This window comes from Arachis ipaensis, chromosome B2, assembly GCF_059453495.1.
Source record: "Arachis ipaensis isolate K30076 ecotype BB chromosome B2, ASM5945349v1, whole genome shotgun sequence".
NCBI lineage: Eukaryota > Viridiplantae > Streptophyta > Magnoliopsida > Fabales > Fabaceae > Arachis > Arachis ipaensis.
In genome coordinates, this window is record NC_142437.1 from 105,547,631 (window position 1) to 105,573,235 (window position 25,605).

Here is a 25,605-nt window from a genome sequence, read left to right on the forward strand (position 1 = left end):
AAACCTTTTGGCCTGAAGCTATAGCGATCTCTGCCTACTTACTAAATCACCTACTTACCCAAGTTCTCCACCACAAAATACCCTTACAAGTCTTGGCTACTCAGACTGCAATCCCGCCTATTCTAACCTTACCACCTCGAGTATTTGGATATTCCATCTTTGTCCATATCCTCAAATCAATAGAACCAAACTTGATCCTTGTGCAGAAAAATTTATTTTCGTTGGGTATGCTACACACCAAAAGGGGTATAGGTGCTACAATCCAATCACTTATCGTATTCATGTGACCATGGATTGTGATTTTTTAGAATTCGAATTTTACTTCAACTGCCAACATGGCATTCAGGGGAGAACAATAATGAACCACCAAGTTGGTTAAATAACCTTTGTTGCCCAGAAACTGTTCAAACAGAGCAAGTAGATGGAGCCATAGAGCATACTTCACTCAACGTAGAAAATAACTCGATACATACAACCAGTGAGAGTCCTTTTGAGAATGTCAGACAAGAGGTAAGTAATTGTCAATTTGATAATTTACTCCCTGTTTTTAACGAGGCCACTAACAATAACAGTATAGCACTGGAACATGAAGAATCAGAGCCCAATACCTTTATTCTTCCTCCAAGAAGAAACAGAGGGATGCTTCCTGATCGATACTCACCAGAACATGTTCCCCGTAACTCTAGATACCCGATACGGGTGGCTAACGAAGGAATAGCAAATGTTGCAAAGGTTTTTCCCACCACACTCTTAACAGAAGACATTCCAAGAACTGTCCGAGAAGCCAATGAGAAAGCTGAATGGCGAAAAGCCATGAATACAGAAATGGAAGCTCCAGAGAAAAACAGAACTTTGGAGAAGTGTATCCTACGCACAGAAAAAAAGCCAGTCGGGTGCAAATGGGTTTTCACTATTAAACACAAGGCAGATGATACTATGTAATGGTACAAGGCAAGGTTGGTGGCCAAAAGTTATACACAGACCTATGGTATCGACTAAACTAAAACTTTTTCACCGGTTTCAAAGATTAATACTATCAGGGTGTTATTTTCAATAACAGCAAATGAAGATTGGCCACTCCATCAATTTGACGTCAAGAATGTTTTCTTGCATGGAGAGTTGAAAGAAGAAGAGTACATGGAAGCTCCTCCAGGTTTCTCAACGGGATTTAGAAAACATGAAGTTTGCCGGTTAAAGAAGGCTCTTTATGGGCTTAAACAATCTCCACATGCCTGGTTTGAAAGATTTACAGAGGTCATGAAAAGGTATGGGTACAAGCAAATTAACTCTAATCATACCCTTTTTTTTGAAAAAATGGGGAGATTTAATCACTTGCCTAATAATCTATGCGGATGATATGATCATAACGGGAAGTGATGCTGAAGAAATTACAAAATTGAGAAGGAACCTATTTACAGACTTCGAAATAAAGGATTTGGAAAGACTAAAATATTTTTTAGGAATAGAGGTTCTACGATCCAGCAAAGGAATCTTTATCTCCCAAAGAAAGTACATTTTGGACCTTCTGGCAAAAACAGGAATGGTAGATTGCAAACCAATAGATACGCCAATGCAAGTTAATCACAAGTTGAAGATAGTAGAAGGTGCCACCCTAGCAGATAAGGAAAGGTACCAGCGACTAGTTGGGAAACTAATTTACTTATCACATACTCGGCCTGACATAGCTTATGTTGTGGGAATAGTAAGTCAGTTTATGCATAAGCCACAAGAAGATCATATGGAAGCCACCATGAGGATAGTTCGATATTTGAAGGTTGAGGCATACAATGACGCAGATTAGGCGGGCAACCCAAACGATAGAAGATCAACAGCTGGTTACTTTACACTTGTTGGAGGTAACCTGGTAACTTGAAAAAGCAAGAAGCAAAAAGTTGTAGCACTTTCAAGCGTAGAGGCAGAATTTTGAGGATCGTTAAAGGCATAACTGAAGTATTGTTGATAAGAAAATTGATGACTGAGATTGAGTTTCCACCACAATTGCTAAGCCAATTGAAATGTGACAACAAAGCCGCAATCAGTATTTCAGAGAATCTCGTATAACATGATAGAACAAAACATGTTGAGGTAGATCGACACTTTATCAAAGAAAAAATTGAGAATGACATTATTGAGCTTCCATTTGTGAGATCAGAAGATCAGTTAGCTGATATTCTTACTAAAGCAGTTTCAAGACATATAAGCCCTTGCTAAAGTTCTAACCAAACTGAGTACTGGTGATCCCACTACTCACCTTGAGGGAGAGTATTAGAATATCATAATTAGAAAACAAAATCAGAAAAATATCAGAGAGGATCAGAAGAAAATCAATATAATTTATTAGGATATTATTCCATAATTAGCGTACTCATTAGCGTACTCTTGGTCTATATATTGGTAAGAACCTTGTAATCACATCACATGAATAATATTTACAACCCTAAAGCCTACTAAAGCTTCTTGGTCTAAATAATTCTTCTTTTCTTTTCTAAACTCTTTGTACCATGATAACATTTACAACCCTAAAGCCTACTAAAGCTAAAAAAAAAAAGCAACAACTATAAATGCTCCTAATATTAAACCACTCACAAAGACAAAACTTTCATCATTTTTGGCAACACCATTGTAATTTTTTTTCCACTAACATCAATTTTTTCAGTACCTTAAGTCTTTCTTCTAACCACTATCCAAACCTACACCACCCAAACAAGCATTCAAAGAAAGATAACAAAAAATGTCATCAAACCACCGAAAAAATCACAATGTGGTTAATTTTTCTACAAACAAAATAACATATACAATAATCATCACCTTATTCTTAACAAATTTCTTACAAATTAAGTAGTTCAATATCAACAAAACTTAGAAATACCTTGAAGTAAGGATGCTCAAAGAACAATCTATTTGGGTTTCACATTGTGTGAGACCTAGAGACTACAACATACATCTTGTATTTATACTTAGGGTGTTTTACTTTTCTAAAACGCCCCTTACCCACAACAGTGGCTCTTTCAACCTCAACTCATCACTAGCAAGTCTCCTACCTTGTCTCCTACTTATTATTGATGTGCTGCCTCCACTCGCCATTACCAATTTTCTTTTGCTAGTCTTGGTCACTCTCGGTCGAAAATACAAGGGACAAATCAGTTTGGAATTATGTTGGAGGAAGGTTGAATAAAAAACTCCAAACTTATACAAGGTCCCCTTTAAAAATAAGACACATTAATTTTTAAAGTATTATTTAATTGTTATATGACATTATAAGGATAATACATAAAATTATATAATTTTTTTTACTAAGTAAAATTTAAATGAAACAATATTTAACTGAGTTAAAATTTAAATCTCTTTTTGACTGCAAAATCTTCTTTTATAAAAAAATTTTTACGTTTTCTTGCAGGAAAATATACAATTGGGTTTTATTCTTGTTCAGTTTTTAATTGAATGGTCCCAAAAAAAGTATAAAACTGTTGAGATTGAAATTGTAATAATTATGAGAGTGAGGATCATACAAATGTGGGACTATGTGTATGAAAACATAGAAATAATTGTGTGAATGAATAAATTAGAAGTACCTGCTCATCCATCAATACCATTTCAATGGAGCTATTGGATTTGGGGTCTTTGAATTTTGGTAAAGACCAGAGTCTGATTACTTTTACATGAATCTTCCAGCTCTCTTTTAGCGGTGCAATCATCTCTAACAAATCATATTGTCTATCCATTTTTCTCTAGAAGAAAAAAAAGAACAAACGTAAATTCCAGCAAGTATGTATGGTAACAGTATAAGACCATACTTCCTAGGCTTTTATAGTAACTAAGAAGAAGTATATTTTTTGGGTAAATCATTTTAAAATTAGACTGCATCCAAAATCACATTTCTTCCTTAATCCAAAAGAAGAAAAAATATGTCTTGATAATTTAAAAAATAAAAAAAGATTCGAATTGAAAATACTACTCTTATTCTATATCATAAATACTATCAATTCAAAATATACTGAGTAAAAAAAGATATGAAAATAAGAGCTGAATTCATGTCTTCCTGTGATTAAAATATATATATATATATATATATATATATATATATATATATATATATATATATATATATATATATTGTATAATAATACCCATAATATATGTATCAAAAGAATCCATAATTTTATTGTTGTTTTCTAAACCAGGCATCATACGTAGCAAATTTAAGATAGTTTTATCCCAATCATATGCCTTTTTTATGAGCTTAAATTATTAGAAAAAATAATTTTATAACATAGTATCATATTTTCTATAATTTAAAATTTGAGGCATTGATTTTTATTGACTCCAAAAAAAATATTGCAACAGACACATATATTTAGACAAAATAAAAAAAATTACGTAAAAAGACGTATTAAAAATAGGATCAATTGTATGATAAAATTAATTATATATGGGTCGCATGCAATTTGGGATTAGGATTTTAAATTACATATATTAATGAATTAGTTTAGAGACTTACCATGATTACAACCAATGTTCTGAGAACAAGGGAAGGACCCAACGAAGGATCCATTGGGAAGCTGTTGTTAGGACTGGACATGTTTGTGTGTAAGTATTTCAAGTAATTGGTTTTTTCTGTGTAATCTAAAACACAAAATACAAAACACACAACCCTGAGCTGAATAATCAAATAATCATCTACAAATTTTACAAAAACACAAAGTAGCAGCAGTACAACAGAACCAGAACCCAAAAATCAAATAATCATTCAACGATTTCAATAAAACATAAAACCCTATAATCATTCAATAATTTGTTGATTTCAGAACAGAGATCCAGAGAATAAAATGAAAATCGAAGAACAGGTGCACACCAAAGCCACTGACCTTCGAGACAATGACGCCAAGACGACGGCGACAAGACGACCTCGAGCAGGACGAATCCGACGGAGGATGGGCACCGAATGAGGAAGAAGACATCAAACAGGGGATTTGACTTGGAAAACACCGACATCCAAAGAGAGACTCCTCGGACAGCCACGGACGGCGGCAACCGGTCACTCCGTTCGGCGGCGGTGGAAGCTAGCTAGGGTTTTCCCTTTTTGTTATCTTTGAATGAAGGAATGAATAAAAGTAACAAAAGAGAGGAGGGAGACCAGCAAGCAGTAATGTGTTATTCCCATTTTGTTTTCTTTTGTTTTCTTTATTTATCCTAATTTACAAAAGTAACAAAAGAGAGGAGGGAGACCAGCAAGCAGTAACGTGTTATTCCCTTTTTGTTTTCATTTGTTTTCTTTATTTATTATAATTTACAAAAGTAACAAAAAAAGGAGGGAGACCAGCAAGCAGTAACGTGTTATTCCCTTTTTTTTTCTTTTGTTTTCTTTCTTTATTCTAATTTATAAAGAAACTACTTGTGATTGATCAAATTTTCTACATGTATTTTGGTAAACGAAGAGATTGATTAAAAAAAGTTCTTATTTATGATCATTGAATATATTCTTTCTATTTTAAAATAATTGTTGCTTTAATTTTAACTTTTAGATTTATTAAAAAAATTAAAATATTCATTTTAAATTAAAGTAAAAGCTGTACTTATTTTAAAACTGAAGAAGTATACGATAATGATAATAATAATGATGCTGAATGAGCAAAAGATTTCAATAATGCATGATTTATTCCCAAGTTCTCAAAGTAGTAATCATATCCATGTGAGAGAGGGGATTCCAATGCAAGGTTCAAGATATTCCGAGACCGAGTATGCTATGCATAGTTGAATTTCACTTAACTCTCCTTGCAATTGCCAACATATTATCACCACCACTAATATTACATTTATTTCTTCAACGGCCTTTCATTTTTTTATATAATTATTCAAATAATAATAATAATAATAATAATAATAATTTATTAAAAGAAAACACACTCAAATCTTGGATTAAATAAACAAATATACGAAACAACTCTTGTATCAAGTTCTAAGAGATAAATTAATGTCAACACAAATTTTAAAAAATAAACTACTCATATATGGTAGATCCTAATCACTCTCAAACAATCATAGTTTATTCAGATAATAGTTTAAATAAATTATTCTCATATATTATAAATCGAACTGTGATTTAGTCCTCCATCACAACCCACTTTCCTTTCTTAGATTTGGACAAAACTAACTCCTCTCCAACCTCTTCAATATGTTCCTTAGCTCCGAAAATCTTAGAATTATGTTTCTCATCAACTGCAGGTGATGGAGTTGGCTCACTCTCACAAGCCTGGATACGCCATCATGTACCAACAAATATAAGAATAATAAGGGTTAAGTACTGAAATCGTCCCTAAGGTTTGGGGTGAAAATCAAAACCGTCCCCGACCTTTTTTTGTTATTAAAATCATCCTCAACGTTACAAAACGTTATAAAATCGTCCTTTTCTATTTTTTTGGACCAAATTACCCTTAACTATTAATAAAAATAATATTAAAAAAACAAAACCCCACCCCCACCCACACCCAGATCTCTTCGTCTCTCCCTCCACCCCAAACCCCCTCCCTCACTCCCTCACCCCATCACCCCCTCACCCCACTGCCGCTGCCCCTGCGTCCAACCCGCCGCTGCCGCCCCTGCGTCCAACCCGCGCCGCCCCTGCGTCCAACCCACGCGCCGCCGCCCCTGCGTCCAACCTGCGCGACCCCTGCGTCCAACCCGCACCGCCCCTGCGTCCAACCCGCCGCCACCCTTCGTTCTTCCTATGTTTGTTTTTTCTTTTTTTAATTTTTGAAGAACATATACATGATTGATGATTATTGAACTTTTGCTTCTTCCTCTGCTCTACTTGAACTTCTGCTTCTGAAATTGTAACTTGATGATTATTGAACTTTTGGATCTGAAAACTAAAATTGTAGTTGATGATTATTGAATTATTGTTTATTAAAATTGATATGATTATTGAAATTGTTATGCTTTTTCTGCTTCTGATTTGCTGTTAATTTATTTTGTGGGGTGATTGGGTGGATGGGGTGATGGGTGAGGGATGAGGGGTGGGGGGGGTAAGGGGGTGGGCTGAAGGGGTTACAGGAGGGTGAGGGAGGGGTGAGGATTGAGGGAGTGGGCTGAGGGGGTTACGGGAGGGTGAGGGAGGGGAGAGGGGGGAGGGGGGAGGGCTGAGGGAAGGGGGGTTGTTTTAATTTTTTAATATTATTTTTAATTATTTTTATTAATAATAAAGGGTAATAAGGTAAAAAAAATAAAATTGAAGTGGAAAATGACGATTTTATAACGTTGAGGATGATTTTAATAACAAAAAAGGTCGGAGACGATTTTGATTTTCAGCCCAGACCTTAGGGACAATTTCAGTACTTAACCCGAATAATAATATTTTAGTTACTATGTAAAAACTAAGAACACCATTGTAACAATTTAAATTGGAAATCATTTGACACAAACCTTAGAATTGTCGCATGGACCAGTAGACAAACTCAATAGTTCAGAATTTTCAGGGGACAAAAGGCCCTACAAAATAATTGATTCAATAAAAAGACATTATCAAAATCTGGTTGATCTGTTTTTGCAATACTGAAACAAAAGAAAAAGTTATTAGCCAGAGGGGGTTATAGGGTCAGGATTGTATTTATCCAGGAAAACAGAGACCAAAGAATTCTCAGCACATGAATCACATATGGTTCATAAGAGTTCAGATTCCTTATGTAATAATTTAATAATAGAGTAAAGTATCGTTTTTGTCCCCAACGTTTGGGGTAAATCCTATTTGTATCCCTAACGTTTATAAAAGTGATTCAATGTTATCCTGCCGTTAATTACACATCATGAGCGCTTTAGTTTGAGTTCTAAAAATCTCTTCTTGAAGTTAGAATACAAATGTCTGGGATAGAATCGATGATCTACTCCGAAAAATAACTCATCAAATGTTGAAACTAATTTCTACAACATTTACATAATTCACTTTTCTAGGGACATAATTGAATCCAAACACAAATAGTGGGTATAATATTAAAATCGAACACATCCAAGTCAGACCTAATTGAGAATGAATACATCCAAGTGATAATAAATGAAAAATATAATCTGATTTGTTAATATAATTGATAGTATGATAACATTGAATCACTTTTATAAACGTTAAGGATACAAATAGGACGATTTAAACGTTAGGGACACAAATAGGATTTACCCCAAACGTTGGGGACAAAAACGATACTTTACTCTAAATAATAAGTGGGTATAATAATCTAAATTGTTACTAATTTCCTTATGTAACAATTAAATAATATTTTTTATTACTTAAATATTATTAATATATACACACAACTTGGCCAAATATAAATTTTTTTTTGGGTAGATTAATATTTGCATAAGTGACATATACACAATAATCTTTATATCCCAAAAAAAATTATTAATCAATTTTATTCCGATTAATGGTACACAAAAAACAGATCCAAGACGATCAAAGATTAGCAATACTTTATTAATATTTAAAAAAAAAATCAATTTATTACTTATTATAAAAAAAAAGGTTCAAAAAATTTCTACCAAACTAATAAAAGGAAGACCGTTTCATGTAAAATATATACATGTCTCAATGTATAATCAAATAATGTAAAATATATATATATATATATACAAAAGTAACCCAAACGGCCACATATTTATATATGTGAAACAATACTTAAGACATATAAACTATCGCACACAATCGCAACATCTAATACATATACATGTATATTTCTATATATGCAATATTATAATGTAATATGGAACGCATATATATATTGACCCAAAGAAAATAAAACTGAATATTTTGATGATTAAAATATAGATAGCTGTTGGAATAAATAATTTTATTAACTTATATTATCCATATTGAATCACTAAAAATATATTATAATGCGAAAGTATATTTTTACTCATAAAAAATTAAAAATTGATGGAAAGATTTGGATCTTGTGGTTCTTTCGATCTTTCTCAACCAAAGCTTTCTATATTCTAGGCGGCTGAATTACAACTCTTTTGATGGAGAAAGAACAACAAAGGCGGTTTTGGTATATTGGGGACCGAAACTCTGAAGGCACTATTTATATTTGAGCATGGCACCCATTAAATCCTAAAGCCCGAATAAAATAATATCCAAAGTCCAAAAGATAATATCCGATTTTATTCTCATTTAATTCCAAATCAAAAGTAATAATGACTTATTCAATTTACCATTTATAACAATAAATGAAACCACTATTATATAAGTCATTTAATTTAAAATGACATCATTTGTGATTATAATTAATATATGTATCGCCCACAAACAAACTAAAAAAATTAAAATAATTTTCTAACACATATAATATCACCGTACTTTGAAGGGCTGATTTTTTTGGTTATGGAAGATGTGAATGTGTTGTGCCGGGTTATAGATCATAGAGGTACTATACCATTATGTGGGGCAGCTTTTTCTCAGATTTGGTATTAAGAAGTCGGACCATCCGATTTCATTGTTTTTAAATTTTTGTTAGCAAATCGGAGGGTCCGTTTTGGAGGGAGGAAAGATCTGAAATTCACATAAAGCTTATCGGACCCTGCGATTTGTGCATGTATAATTTTTTTTTATTTTATGTAAATGAAGTCGGAGAGTATGTTTTGATTAGAAATTTTTTTGAAATAGGTTCAACAACTCGCTGGGTACGAGTTGTGCATGAGTATAAATTTTTTTATTTTCGTAAAATGAAATCGGATGGTCCGTTTTCATTATTATATGTTTTTTTTTGAATTAGGGTAAACAACTCGCTTGGTCCGAGTTGTGTGTGTATATATATACATGCGAAGGTGTGTAAATCGTAATCAGCCGACCAGATCCAATCTTCTTCATCTTCTTCGACTTCTCTTCTTCTTTCTCATGGTCAAGTGTCGATCTGGTTGTGTTGGAAAAAAGAAAGTTGATAGTGAAATTTCAGTTTTTGTTTAAGTGAGTGAGAGAAATGGAAGATAGAGTTCTTTTGAAAGTGTATTATTTTGGTCAGATTTTGTTGCAGACGTCGGAAGGAGTAAAATTTGTTTGTAAAGATCCGTTAGATGTTATTCCCTTCACAATTTCATTTGAAGAGCTTAAAGGTGTGATTGTGAGAAGATAGATTTGGGGATGTCAAGAAAAATATCATGTATTTTGTACAGATATTCCGTACCAGTATTTGGTGGATTTATTCAATTTCAGACCAAATATTGAATATATAACGGACGAAGTGAGCATGCAAGAGATGTTTTCAATGTATATTGAAAGTCGTGCTCAAATCTCGTTCATCGAGTTGTACATTGAATTCGAACAATCTGAGGCCGACCGAAATATTTTACGGAAAGACTACAATAGTGACAGTGAGGAAGAGTTCGAAAGCAATTACGAAGTTGTTAGTCCAAACGAAAATGAAGATCAAGGTGACGGCACTGTGGCTCTGAATGTGACAGACGTGGCAAATACACTCGCGAACGAAGTACCATTTGAGGAGCCATCTTTTATGCGAGTTTTGGATTTGGAAGCCATGCATGCTCCGGAGTTTCCAGATTATATGAGTGCAGGTACTCAATTAGCATTTGTAAAAGAGTTTATTTAGTCAAGTTTAAGGTAAAAATATTTTGAGTTATTTAGTATTTAGGAACCAGTATTTATTTAGTTATTTAGTTAATTAGGATTTATTAATGAGTATTTATTATAGTATTTATGAAGTTATTTAGGCGATTGGTATTTATTTTTAGTTATTTAGTTAATTTGTATTTATTTAGTTATTTAGTTAATTAGGGTTTATTAATGAGTATTTATTATAGTATTTATGAAGTTATTTAGGCAATTAGTATATATTTTTAGTTATTTAGTTAATTAGGGTTTATTAATGAGTAGTTGTTATAGTATTTATTTTTAGTTATTTAGGCGATTAGTATTTATTTTTAGTTATTTAGTTAATCAGGGTTTATTAATGAGTGTTTATTATAGTATTTATGAAGTTATTTAGGAAATTAGTATTTATTTTTAGTTGTTTTGTTAATTTGTATTAATTAACAGTATGTATTAATGTGTTTATGTTTTTATTTTATTGAGATTGAGATAACAACGTAATGTAAAACTTATTTATATCATTATTGATGTTGTGAGTACTGATTTACTTTTAATTTTGGTCATTAAACAATCGTGTATTAAATACTTATGGTATGGCTGCCGTCCTGGTAGAAGTTTCTATTGTCGCAGATGATGAATTTTCCGTGGGATGAAATTCAGTTCTAGGAAAGTTGTTATTAAGGCGATGAAGGAGTATACCCTCCGAAGAAGTGTAGACTACCGTGTGTGTATGAGTCGGAGCCATTGACATTTTATGCGAAGTGTACACAGTACGAGTCAGGGTGTGGTTGGCTTATCAGAGTTAGCATAATCAGTAGAAAGTCTAATATTATTACAAAAAATCTAAACAACTATTTTTTTTATTTCTAATCTATTATATTACAAAAAAGTCTAAACAACAATTAACTACATTTAAACATATATATTTCTAACTATTCTTTAAACATATATTCCTAAATTTCTACAATTAACCATAACTACTTAATTATAACTTCTAATATTATTCCAAAAAATTCTAAAAACTTATTTTTTTTAATAATCTATTATATTACAAACAATTCTAAACAGGAACCAACTACATTTACACCTTATTTAAACATTTATTTCTAAATTTCTATCAATAAAATTATACATTAAGTCACATATCTTCTTCAGTTCAACTCCTAACAACCATAAATATAATTAAATTTCTAAAAATAATAAATATAATTTTGAAATATAAAAAGAATTTAACAAATAAACTTACATAATCAGAATAGTTGAGATATTTTACAATGTGAAGTTCCGGACGATCAACATTTCTAGGTTTTGCTTTCTTTGACATTTTAGTTTTTTTTTTTTTTTTTTTTTTGCCTCAAATAGATGAAGCAGAAAGCGTTGAGGGAGGAAGAAGATGAAGGGCTGGATGCTGGGTGGGGAAGGAAGGAAAAGTGAAGTTCCTGGGTACGCATGCAATGGAGGGGGTTGGTAGTGTTAACGGGGCACCGTCTGTGGGGAGCACCACGCCAACAACACGTGGTTTGGGGTAGACAACTTGGACGGTCCGCTTTTGGAGGAGGAACTCGTACGGTCCGAGTTCTCTTGTACCAGTCGCACGGTCCGATTAGTGTCTTGCTGACACCACAGGCCGGTAAAACTCCCCTTCTCTCCATTTCCACGTCCTACACAAACTCACTCTCCATAATAAAATTAATTTGCGTACTTTGAAGCACTAATCTAAGGCTTTCTTTTTTATTTAAGCAGAAACGTGTTACTACTTTCATTTTTACAGGCACTGCATAAAAATCGAATTTGAACTTTCTATTTCGTTTTCGCAGACTTCAAATCCAAAAATGAATTTGAAATTTTTACCCACATTTTTGTAGATATGTTGTGCGAAAGTGCTATTTTTTCTGCCATGTTTTCGGAATCCTTCTTTGCAAAAGCGGCAGCTTTTTTGGCCATGTTTTTGCGGGAAACAAACTAATCCATTTTAGTACTTAATGGGTACGAAAACAAAACTAAATACATAAAACGGTATATTTTTGCCTTTGTGTTTAAACTGGTAAATAATATATTTTTGGTGTTTTTTTGGTACTATCATAAATTCATACGTATCGATACGATAAAAATGTGGACAAATTAAAACACGACATGTGAATATATTTTCTACATCAATAAATAATTTTTCTTTTAATAAATATATATCATATCAATATTTTTACTAAACTACCCTTGTACTTTAATAAAAAATAAAAATATTTTTATTTAATTTTATAAAAAAACTTAAATACCCTTTTTCTTACATTGGACAACTACTCTAATCTTTTTAATTTAGTCAAAACTAAATCAACTTTAATTTTACATTTTTAAATCTAAAACAATTTAAAAATCAAAAGTTTGAAACAAAAACATATATGAAAAAAAATGGTATTGATCTTGTTTAGGGTTCTGGACAAAGAAGAACAAAAGGGAGGTGTTTCTGTTAGAGCAACTCCAACGGTAGAAGAATTTTGAGCCTCATTTACTGTGTGTCAGTAAAAGGTGAGGACCTACCATTGAAGCAAATCAAAAGTGAGTTCCTTCACAACGTTCAAAGCAATAGAAGTCCTGCTCAGAGGAACTCCCTTTTTTTCAAAGAAATGATATTTTATTAATAAAATTAATACTTTATATACATATGTATTGAGCTGATGTATAGTATACTTTACATATATAATTAATTATTATAATTATTAATAAATTAAATATGATTTAATTATTTTATATAATTATATATAAGTAATTATATTAAATAATTAAATCATATTTAATTTATTAATAATTATAATAATTAATTAATTAAATAATTAAATTTTTATTTAATTAATGATTTATATTATTATATTTAGGTAGCCGTTGCAGAATTAGCCATTGGAAACTAGCTGTTACTATGTTACCGTTATTATTAATAAATTGATATTTTGTTACTCTATATATACCACTTAGATACACTTCTATTCTCACACTTTCTACTACTCTTCTTCATCTTCTTCCAAGTTTACGAAATCAAAGTTTTGCTAATATTATTTTTTGTTCGAAAAAATGGATCCAAACCAACTCAACTCTTTCTTCAATTACTTACAAAACTTTTCTCAAATTCCAAATACCCAACAATCTCAAACCTCAAACTCTCAAGTCCCAAATCAAAATTTCACACTACCGAATACATTTTAAAATCCAAATCCACAAAATCTTTCTAATTTCAATTTTCAAGCTCCTTATAATAATCAATTTCCTATATTCTAACCGCAAAATCAAAATTCACAAACACCACATTTTCCATTTTCATCCATATTTAACCCCTCTATTGGAAATGTTACTCCAACTTCTTTGCTGTTTCCAACTCAATTCAGTGCATCAAGACATAACACATCTAGTGTTGGTGGCTCTTCTAACACATCCTCTCATACTCCTATACAATCTAGTCTAAATTCGCAATATTCAAATTTTGCCAACCCTTGTGGATTAGATGCTATCGACCTCAATGATGATGATATTGAAGATCGGAGGCAAGATAATATTCAACACTGGCATTGGAAAGAGGATGAGATGTTGATCAGTGCGTGGTTAAATGTTTCAACTGACCCTATAGTTGGTACCGATCAAAAGGGGGAAATATTTTGGAGTCGAATTCATAGCTACTGTGTAGAATTTTGCTCCGACATGACAAGGGGGGTAGTTGCATGTAAGAAACGATGGTATAAGATCAATAAGGTTGTTGCACAATTTGCTTGTTGCTACGATCAAGCTAGTCGAAACATAAGGAGTGGTTCGAACGCTGATGATATAAAGGAGTTGGCCTATAAAATTTATTTCACAAATTATGGTAAAAAAATTCACTTTTGAGAGGCATTGGAACATGCTTAGGTTGGAGCAAAAATGGAGAAGCCAACTACCTACACAAAGTAGCGGCTCAAAGAGAACCAAGGTTAGTGCAACTGGAGCATACTCATCCTCATCAAACCCAGAAATACCATTGGCTGACGAACTCGGTGTGGACTCTCCCGTTCGCCCACAAGGATCAAAGAAGAGCAAGCGAAAAGGTAAGAAAAAAGCACAAATGTGTGAAGATTTTAGCGAAAAGAAATCATTAGTTGTTAATAAATTATCTCTCATGGAAGATATTAAGAATGTTAGAGAAAAGGAACTAATGGATAGGGAAAAAGAAAGAGAAGAGGAGAAGGAACATAGAGCAAAGATTATGGCAATCAAAGAGAAGGAGTTACAAATTCAAGTGGCAATGAAAGAACAAGAATTACAAGCTCAAGCGGCAATGAAAGAACAAGAATTACAAACTCAGAGGTATATTAAAGAAATGGAGATAAAAGCAAAAGAAAGGAAAATGGAAAGTATGGCCAAGGAAAGGGAAAGGGAGATGGATATGCAAATACTTAATGCTGACACGTCTACAATGAGTGAAAAACGACGAGCTCTTCATGATATTGCATGTGAGAAAATAATCGCCAAGTGATTTACTTAATGGTTCCTTGTATTCGTAGAGTTATGTATTATGTTCTTATTTTTATTGCGTATTACTGGCATGTGATGTAGTTTGTTTTATTTATTTATGATGTAAGTTTTTAAATTAGTCAATATTATTATGCCCTTATTGTTCATGAAAGTGACCGTTGCAAAACTAGCCGTTAACTATCCGTTAATGTACTTATTGCAGACACACTTATAAATATCAACTATCAATGACTCCGCAACTCCACTTCAACTCTTGTTTCTCACCTCGAAAGAGATCTAAAAATTACATTTCTAGATATGGCTAGAAATTTTGATGATATGTTTAATGAGACTTTGTAAGGTAAAAGAAGACGGCAAGATAACACACTCATAGATAATTGGATGGATGAGTGTTTACTCGAAGATTCAGAAAAAGAAGATATCGATAGAAGCTTTATCCCAATTACTCGTAGATGGATCAACAGAGATCGAGAAGCAGGACATGATCGCCTTTTTCAAGATTACTTTGCAGATGAACCGGTGTATAATGCTGACATTTTTCGACGGAGATTTCGAATGAGAAGACATGTGTTCCTTCGGATAGTAGACGCTCTCTCAAACGTCTATCCGTATTTTCAAAAGAGGGTTGATGCAACTGGAAGAATAGGCTTGTCGCCACTCCAGAATGTACTGCTGCGATACAGATGTTAGCATATGGCGATGTTGATGATTATGTGCGCATAGGCGAGAGCACTACAATTGAATGCTTGGAAAAATTTGTTAAATGTGTCATTTCGGTGTTCGAGGATGAATACTTGCGAAAACCCAATCCAAATGACGTACAACGCCTACTACAAATGGCGGAGGGTCGTGGCTTCCCTGGCATGTTGGGTAGCATTGACTGCATGCATTGGCAATGGAAAAATTGTCCAAAGGTGTGAAAAGGTATGTACATGAGTGGTTATCGTGGGGTTGCAACTATAGTACTTGAGGTTTTAGCATCTTCAGACTTTTGGATATGGCATGCGTTCTTTGGAGTTTCTGGTTCAAATAACGATATCAACGTGTTAGATCGTTCTCCAGTATTCGATGATATTCTAAATGACCGTGCTCCAGAGGTAAATTATACTATTAATGGTAATAATTATACTATGGGATACTATTTAGCAGATGGTATTTATCCTGAATGGGCTACATTTGTCAAATCAATCTCAAAGCCACAAGGGGAGAAACGCAAGTTATTTGCACAATACCAAGAAGGGCAAAGAAAAGATGTAGAGCGAGCATTCGGTGTGTTGCAAGCACGCTTTGCAATTATACGTGGTTCAGCTCATTTTTGGGAAAAGAAGAAGCTTGCCAACATAATAAGAGCTTGTATTATATTGCATAATATGATTGTTGAAGATGAAAGAGACACTTATGCAAGAAATTTTGCTCAAGGCTTAGAGTATGATGATGTCGAAAATGGCTTATCACAACCTCAACTGGGGGAAGAAGATTTTGCACCATACCATCAATTTCTCCAAAAAAATGCCCAACTTCGAAATAGGCAGCAGCATAGACAATTGAAAGAAGACTTGATTGAACACATATGGCAATTTCATAATGTTTGTCGTCAACTATAAAGCTTAACTATGTTTTTCTTTGTATTAAGTAATTTTACAAATTAGTGTATCCCCGAATTATATATTGTATATTATTGTTATATATGAATTTATTTAATATTAATATCTTTTAATAGTGGATTATTTTTAAATTTATAAATTTAAATTACATTATTGAAAAAAATTAATTACATTAATTTCAAGTATTTTAATTAATTAATTAAGTGGGACCACAACAGGGACTAAAGTTAGTTCCTCCTAATGGAGAATAGAGAGATGCTTTGAGTTCCTATTTACTGTTTATGACGCAAAAGCTGATGTGGAGTTACTTTTTATGACAGGTGGACCATAAACAGAAATTGGAATGAGTTCCTTATTAGAGATGGTCTTATTCCCAATTTGGGTAACTAACTTAATTAAGCTCTTTTTGATAAAATAACTTAAACAATAAATGACTCTGTTAAAAATAACTTATAAATAAGTTATTTTGTGTTTGGATTTTTAACTCTAAAAGTGCTTATTTTAAAGAAATGTAATGAAAAGTAAAAGTATTATGAGAGAAGTCATTTTTTTAACTTCTCTATAAGCTTCAAAATAGCTTCTTAGAAAGTTACAATTTTATTTTAAAAATTGCACCCGACATTAATACTGCTACTTTTCATAAGTCAAAAATAAAAAAAAAGCTACTTCTAGAGTTTTCCAAACGGACCCTTAGTCCGTCTCCTCTCTGCTCTTCTTTCTCCGAAGCTCTCTTCGTCTCGTTTCCACTCTGGTCTTCTCTCTCAAGCACTGTTCATCTCATCTTTGGCCAAGAAGAAAATGAAGCTCTGTTCGAATCGCCTCCCCTCCACAACTCCCTGTCGATTTTATGTTCCTCCACGACCTCCTCGTGTACGCCCTCAGCAACCCGTGGGAGGAGTTCTTGCTAGTTGCCGGAGCCTCCACCAGCAAGAACCTCGGCATCTTCTGCTTCAACGAAGACGACACCCAAGCCCTGCTGTGCCAGGTTTTCACGGTCCACCCTCGCCTGCGTGACAGCTCCAAAGTTGTTCCCGTTGCACTCAACAAGGTTCCCTAAGTTGCTCCTCTCTTCTCTCTCTCTCAGTAATTTGATTCACCTTATGGTGTTTTATTGATCCACTTTATTGAATTGCTTGGTAATGACTTTTATTGCTTTTTTGAATTGACGTGACATTTGGCAATATCCAAGTATGGTTATGATTATATGGACGCTTATGTACTTGTATTCATGGATATCAGAGATGATTGAACCTATTCTTGATTATTGTTTCTGGTTATAATATTTGAGCTATCTAGAATGGCTATGTATGTGTATGTGGATGAGCTTCATCATGAATGAATTTGGTTAATGTTTCCTCTATTGTCTTTGCTACAAGAAATGCTACTATCCCATTGGTCATATTTCACTCAAGCTCTATGTTTCAGTTCATCAAAATTTATGATAAATTAAGAAACAGGTTGCTTTAATTCATCCCGGCTGCTGTTTTCTCCTTATTGCATGTGGCAAGTGAAATTTCATTGCGAAGAGATGGCAGCGACGACAGAAATGTCAATGTCTTTGTTCAAAGGAGGTAGCATGTTGCTTTGCCTTTTGGTTCATTATTTCTTTCTTTCTTTTACTTTAGGCATAGCAAACAATAAATAAGTTAGGAAAAGTACTAATTCAGCTTTTTGGTACTGAATGGTATGCTGGATTGATTTCACCATGTCATAGTGACATGTATTTATCTCAATAATGTTTAATGATCTGTAGTGGTTTTCTTAATACTTTTGTCTTTTGTATATTGTTATTGTAATTGGAGAACTAGCTTATCTAGTGACCACTTTTCAGTTCCATAAGATTGATGAAGGGAGGGAGTATGCAGAGTTTATGCATTTTCCAATGAAGAAGTTTACTGAGTTTGGTAATTCTGCAATACGAACTATTTGTTCCTTTTTAATAGTCAGTCTTTTTTCTTTCTCATTTTCCCGTCGTGTATGTATTGTACTTAATCTGATAAATGTTGCTTACGATTATTTTGTAATAACTAAGTGATAACCTGTTCTAATAATAATAATAACAACCAAGAATTCTCAAACTCTATTGTTAACCTGTACAGTCCTACAAGTTTAGAAGTTTAGTTTCCCATATTCATTCAAGAGTAAACTCTTTAGTGGATACTAATTTTCCTTTTCTTTAGTTACTATTTGGCAAGAGATCTCTGATGAGACTGACAGAGAAACTGGTCGCTCCAAGGGCATTTCTTCTGTTCCTATCCATCTTAGTATCTACTCCCCTCATGGTGAGACAAGATTTATAGAACATATTTAGTTTCAGCAGCAACATTATCATGCGTCCTTCAATTATTTTCAAGTTTGAAAAATTTGTTTCATCCATTTAATTTGGTGATTTTGACAGTTGTTAATCTAACACTGGTTGATCTTCCTGGACTTACAAAAGTCGTCGTTGGTGTGTTCTAAGACTTGAATTTTTCTTATAAACATTAAGACCAGATTTCTAGCATATATTATGAAAAAAAGAAACGTTTATAGTAATCACTAAATTTTGATCAGGTTATTACAGAGGGTCAACCAGATAGCATTGTGCAAGACATTCTACCAAGCACTCCTTCCTGCTTTGGCAATTGAATTATGCTAGATGATTTTAAAGGAAAGAGGAGATATGTCATGGTGCTGATAGTTTGTGAAAGCACTGCTGAGGGAATGTAGAATTTGCTTATTACATTCAAATCTGCATGATTGAACTATGCTGGATAATTTTGAATTTCTTTAGGGTGTATGCAATATGCTTTTTAATTTGTAATCTGTCCATAAATATCCATTTTTCTTCTTGTTTTGAATACTAAGGTGCCTTGAAAATTTTATATATTGTGAATTTTATAATGGACAAAAGGTTCTTTTCGTACTTTTATATTGCATGCTTTCAGATTCTCAATCTAGAGAACAAAGTTAAAATTGTTTAAAAGGACTAATCTTAAATGGTTCATTATCGGTTCAAAACTTAATCCCTAGAATAAAATGCAGCCAAATAGAGAAACCTGTCACAAGCAAAACCAAATTATGCATCAAACTTGCTTAGCTTATAAAAGATTATGGAAATTAGTTAAAAGATCCAATAATTTGTACCCATAGTTTCATTCAGCACAGACATATGGACCGATCAACCTTCTTTACACTTATACTTTTATTTTTAGTGTTGTTTCCAGTAACTGAAAGAACAGAACACACCAATCCCAACAATAATGGACTACTGCTATATGCTTAGCCTATTGGTATATAAATAAACATAAAGAAAAAGATGCATACAAATATAAAAAGTTGAAGAAAATGACAAAATTGACTTCAAGAGTGAAAATCTCAGCTTTTCTTGTTATCTTATCTTTGAATTTTTAATTAGCACATATATAAAACAAGCTTTTAAATGCTTGCTATGATTTATTCTATGGCATTGCACTTTTGTCACATTTGTATAGAGCGTTAAAATGTCTTTGCATGCATGATTTTTACTTCATGAAAAATAAAAGATAAGACATAACCGATGCTATTTATAAATATAATATAATAATAATAATATAAACTTTAAGATAAGGTATGAACTAATGGAATTACATTCAATATACTATTAGAATATTTCATTCACCATTTTTACATTTCGCTAATCATCCAGTAGTAATCATGAACTTTCAACTAAGAGAATCTTAGATCCTTCATGTCCAAGCTATGAAGAAGGGTAAGTACTTCATGAAGCAACAATGTCTATGTACAAGAAGCTTCAACAGCAAGACTTTTAGTTACTCTTCTCCATGGATCTCCAAATGTATCAATTGATACTTTAATTTTACAGATGCTTGATCCAATGCAGGCCTGTGTATATAATCAAAGAAAACTATGAGTTGATTCGGCGTACGATACGATACAAAGTAAAATGAAAAATAACTAACAAAGGTACCTAAGAAAATGTTATTTAAAGTTGTGTGTGTATCACCTTCTTAACAATGGATAGAGCCTTGTTGCTGCTGCAGCTACCATGGTTGAAGTTCCCACAAGTCCCACTCGGCGTGCCAAAATTGGCAAATTTAATAGAAGAGATGATCTGCTTAGTATTAGGACACTCTAGTGACAAAACTGGCCCTCATCTTCTTCCTGATTCTGAGGGTAAGTTTGATTGTGGGTTCCACTGTCCAACACTTCGACTAGATAGACCAAGTCTTCACCTTGAAGACCAATCTGCATTCACAAAGATATATATTGTGTATCCTTCTAACAATGTATCTAGCTAGCTAGATACAACCAAGAATCAACAGTGACAGATAAAAGCAAACGGAATGTAACTTGATATGACCATTGTTGGGAGGAGAGGTCAATAGTAGTTCCATTCTTCAATCCTTTCAATGTCACTGGCCCAGGGATCCCAGCACCCCATGTGTCAAAGAAAAATCTATAGTTCTGATTTGTATAAGAATCATATAAGCTTATATGTATAGCATGGAAATATTATGACTTCTAGTTTCTAAATCACATAAGGAGAAAAGATAACAAGGCCAATGCTTCAAAGAAACAAAATTTCCTCTATTAAAGATGCTTATATAGTATATAGTATATATATTCAAAAAAGAAGAGAAAGAGGAATTACTTGAAGACCCACAGTTAAACTCAAGAGATCAAACTGTATTCTTCCCAGCTACAAGTGTGATGGGGATATCCACATTGACTTTTAGCATTGCCACTGTTTCCTTTTCCATTTCCTGAAAATATACTTTCACTAATATTATTTGAAAGAAGGAAAGCCTTGAAGAAACGATTGAATTGTCTTCACGTGATCAGGTTCAAGCCGTAAAATCAGTCACTGATGCAATTTACCTGCAAGCTTTCCATTTATGAAAGCATGAAGGGCATGTCCAAAGGATTCGATGTGAAGAACAGTTTGAGCACTAAAATCATCTTCAAAATTAATGCTTCAAATGAAAAAAAAAAAGATCATAATGGATCATGCATAGATTTCAAATCAGATAGAAGAAAGCTTTTTCAACCATTGAGAGGCCTATATACCTTAATGAGTACCACTAATAGTCACTTATCAGCAGTGGTATTTATTTGCTCTACTAATCCAAATTTTGAGAATGAATCATTCTTTGACCTCTAGTCAGTCGCCCAATTCTACATACATATGCTTTTCAAGAAGCTATCCACACACTCCTGCACATATTTTGGCCAAAATGAAAACTTGTGATTTCTTAGCTTCTTCTTAATTATTAAAAATTTCCATTTAATTTGCTTCTATGGTTGTCTAATACAAAGGACATTGAAAATTTTAGTGTTTTCATATAAAAACTAATATGGCAACAAACGTGGAATTATCAAGAGAAAGTAGGGAGAATGCCTACGCTGAGAATGCTTGCTATAAGGAGACCGCGAAACTTGTCTAAAAATGAAACCACCGTACTGACTCAGTGAGTTAAAAGTGAACATGTGTTTATCATTAAAAATATACTCAACCTGGTAGAGTTACAACCCTATTGGGAGTAGCCTATAACCATTAAATCTTTTTTCTGTAACTTATGAATAGTATTAGAAGATACAATCAAAGTTTAACAGATCTTAGAACCTCAAATAGAACTAAAAATCTATCAACAACATACTTCTCTATCCTGATTAGATGTAGGGGATAAAGTCCTTAACAACCACATGCAAATAAATGCCACATTGTACATAAAACTAAAGGTTTTCTTGCATTTATGTCTGTGATTATAGGCGGATAAGTAGAAATAACATACAGACTACACTAATCCATAAATAGAAAAAGGTTCTATTTACTACACAATAAACCAACTGAATGTGAAGTATGAGCTTCAGAATCATAAAACTCAACACAAACATCAAGCCTAAATTTGATCAACCAAATAAAATAACTAGCCTATGGTACACAACAAATTATAACATCAACTGAAACATAGAGCTTGAGTAAAATATGACCAATGGGATAGTAGCATTTCTTGTAGCAAAGGCAATAGAGGAAACATTACCCAAATTCATTTATGATGAAGCTCATCCACATACACATATATAGCCATTCTAGATATAGCTCAAATATTATGACCAGAAACAATAATCAAGAATAGATTCAATCATCTCTGATATCCATGAATACAAATACATAAGCGTCCATATAATCATAACCATACTTGGACATTGCCAAATGTCACGTGAATTCAAAAAAGCAATAAAAGTCATTACCAAGCAATTCAATAAAGTGGATCAGTAAAACACGATAAGGTGAATCAAATTACTAAGAGAGAGAGAGAGAAAGAGAAGAGAGAAGCAACTTAGGGAACCTTGTTGAGCGCAACGGGAACAACTTTGGAGCCGTCACGCAGGCGAGGGTCGACCGTGAAAACCTAGCGCAGCAGGGCTTGGGCGTCGTCTTCGTTGAAGCAGAAGAGGTCGAGGTTCTTGCTGGTGGAGGCTCCGGCAACCAGCAAGAACTCCTCCCAGGGTTGTTGAGGGCGTACACGGGGAGGTCATGGAGGAACATAAAATCGACAGGGGTCATGGAGGGGAGGCGATTCGAACAGAGCTTCATTTTTTTCTTGGCCAAATACGAGACGAAGAGAGCTTCGGAGAAAGAAGAGCGGAGAGGAGACGACCTAACGAAAACACCTCCTTTTTGTTCTTCTTTGCTCAGAACCCTAAACAAGATCAATACAGTTTTTTTTTTTTTTTTTCATATATATTTTTGTTTCAAACTTTTGATTTTTAAATCACTTTTTTATTTTTAATATTGGAGGAGGAATGGTGTATAACAACGTTATGGAGGTGCATGGTGCTTAACCGGAGTGTGACGGCCTAGATCGAAGAAATCGGACGGTCCGTTTTGGAGAACAGTAATCGAACGATCCGATTACTGGCTGGGCAGGTACACAAATCGGACCGTCTGATTTGCGCCCCCAGCCACGTGTCGCGCATGCAAGTTGGCCCAGCAAAGATGAAACACTTCCAACCATACGAAGCTCCCTTAAGCCAGTTTCACTTTCTCTTTCACTTTGTTCCATTTCTCCTCTCCCATAAACCCCACCCCCAGCCACGGTAGTTCACTCCATTGTTGAAGGTTTCAGCTAAAAAAAATTGGACCACACAAAAATTATGCCTAGAAAAAGAAGAATAAAAGATGTCAATCATCCGGAGTTCTACATTGCTAATTATCTTGATCATCTTAATTATGTAAGTTTTTATTTTGAAAATTTTTATTTTAGTTAAAATAATAATTATAATGTTAGAGATTAGTAATAGTTTATTATAGTGATAATGTTAGAAATTAGTGGAGTAATAATTTTTAGATATTTGAGTTTAATTAAAATAATATTAGAGATTATTGGGTATTAATATTGTTTAAATATGTTACATTATAATAATAAATTAATTATTATTATTAATAGAATAATTGCAATAATAATATTGTTAATAATAATACGGTTATTAAAAAATTTGGATGTATGATAAATAGAATAACTAATATTAATTGTTATGCATCCGTTTATTGTAATAATAATAATTATTACTGCTAATAGCGTAATAGTTTAATTATCAGTAGAATATAGTAGTGCTAATATTGTTGTGTTATGTACGTGTGAAATTAAATAAGTTAATTAATTTTAATTATTAATAATAAATAATTTTTTTGTAGTTACTTAATATTGTATTAGTCGTTCGTAAATAAATATTATGAATTAAAAATTATTGCATTAATTATTTATGTTATAAGTTTAATATAAATATTTAATAAAGGGTTAGTGATTGATTTATTATTGTATGTTTGCTGTTAGAATAGAATAAAATAGAGTAGTTAGTTATTTGAGTATTAGTAGATAATATAATAGTTATTTGTATAAAGTATTGTTATTATTATTATTATATTTATTGATTCTTATGTGTTACTGGTTATTTGATAATGAAAATTTGATTCTTTTAAATTTAATTTGTTAATTTATTAATATTATTGTTCTTGTTTAGGGATCTAGAATGTTGCAATGTGACCACTACATGCCGCCGGATCGGTACAATCCAATAGTGGAGGGGTTTTTACAGGACACCGGCTTTTATCATGTTTCACAGATTGAAGTTGTCCAATGTCAGTCGGCATTGGTTAATGCTCTGATTGAGAGATGGCGCCCCGAGACTCACACCTTCCATTTTCCGGTTGGTGAGTGTGCCGTGACACTGGAGGATGTGGCGTTAATTTTTGGTTTTCCGACGAATGGTTTGCCAGTTACGGGACCGACACTGAGTAGTTATGAGGCGTTAGAGGCTGAATGCTTGGATCAATTTGGTGTTGCACCTAAGCAGGCAGACTGTAGGGGAAGTTTCATCAAGTTGACGTGGTTTCGAGCATTGAAGGATCGGTTAGTGTTGGTTGATGATATCCAGATTCAGAGGTACGTGAAGTGCCACATAATGTTATTGTTTGGGACCGTTATGTTTGGAGATAAGTCTGGAGCAGGGGTGCACTGGAAGTTTTTGCCGTTACTCCGTAACTTTGCCGGGATCATACAGTTCAGTTGGGGTTCGGCATGCTTGGCACACCTGTACAGAGCGTTGTGTAGGGCAACTCGTGTCGACTGTAAGGAGATTGATGGTCCGCTGACACTCTTGCTTGCCTGGGCTTGGATCCGTCTACAATTCATTGCGCCGATTCCTAGCAATCCTCGAATCTTTCCGATTGCAAATAGGTAAAATTAATTACTAAACGCTTTGAAATAATGTATCTTAAATTGAATTGATAAATGTAAATTAACGAATTGCCTGATGTCAGGTGGCATAACTGGGAACGTCAGAATCGGCCTTACAGATTTCGTACCCTTGAGCACCTTAGGAGAGACCTGGATGTTCTGCAAGAAGGACAGGTTTGTTGTAATAAACACCGATGTT

At 33.4% G+C, this 25,605-nt stretch overlaps 2 protein-coding genes and 1 long non-coding RNA gene across 9 annotated transcripts; 2 read left to right on the forward strand and 1 right to left on the reverse strand.

The window, feature by feature from the left end:
• The first annotated feature begins 16,011 nt into the window (after positions 1–16,011).
• On the forward strand, positions 16,012–16,683 carry LOC107627576 (uncharacterized). Its single transcript, XM_088506055.1, has one exon. It carries the CDS (start codon positions 16,012–16,014, stop codon positions 16,681–16,683), a length of 672 nt encoding a protein of 223 aa, XP_088362181.1.
• Positions 16,684–17,370: 687 nt separating this feature from the next.
• Positions 17,371–19,575, forward strand: LOC107625658 (dynamin-related protein 12A-like). 4 transcript variants are annotated; one of them, XM_021116126.2, is made up of 5 exons: positions 17,371–18,254; positions 18,515–18,587; positions 18,864–18,965; positions 19,082–19,132; positions 19,247–19,575. In XM_021116126.2, the coding sequence occupies exons 2-5, from the start codon at positions 18,554–18,556 to the stop codon at positions 19,309–19,311; spliced, it is 252 nt and encodes an 83-aa protein (XP_020971785.1). In that variant the 5' UTR covers positions 17,371–18,254; positions 18,515–18,553; the 3' UTR covers positions 19,312–19,575. The 4 variants fall into 4 exon arrangements, 3 of the variants coding, with proteins under 3 accessions (XP_020971785.1, XP_088359864.1, XP_020971784.1); XM_088503738.1 differs by lacking the exon at positions 18,515–18,587 and having other exon boundaries at positions 17,371–17,731; positions 18,141–18,254; XR_015904847.1 differs by having other exon boundaries at positions 18,515–18,965; positions 19,237–19,575.
• Positions 19,576–20,211: 636 nt separating this feature from the next.
• On the reverse strand, positions 20,212–23,409 carry LOC107625659 (uncharacterized). Of its 4 annotated transcripts, XR_015904822.1 has the most exons (6): positions 23,016–23,406; positions 21,733–21,879; positions 21,544–21,638; positions 21,317–21,428; positions 20,669–21,129; positions 20,212–20,547 (listed from the first exon to the last, which is right to left on the reverse strand). It is a non-coding gene; the product is annotated as an uncharacterized LOC107625659 (long non-coding RNA). The 4 variants fall into 4 exon arrangements; XR_015904820.1 differs by having other exon boundaries at positions 20,669–21,428; positions 23,016–23,408; XR_015904823.1 differs by having other exon boundaries at positions 20,669–21,550; positions 23,016–23,409.
• Positions 23,410–25,605: the final 2,196 nt, after the last annotated feature.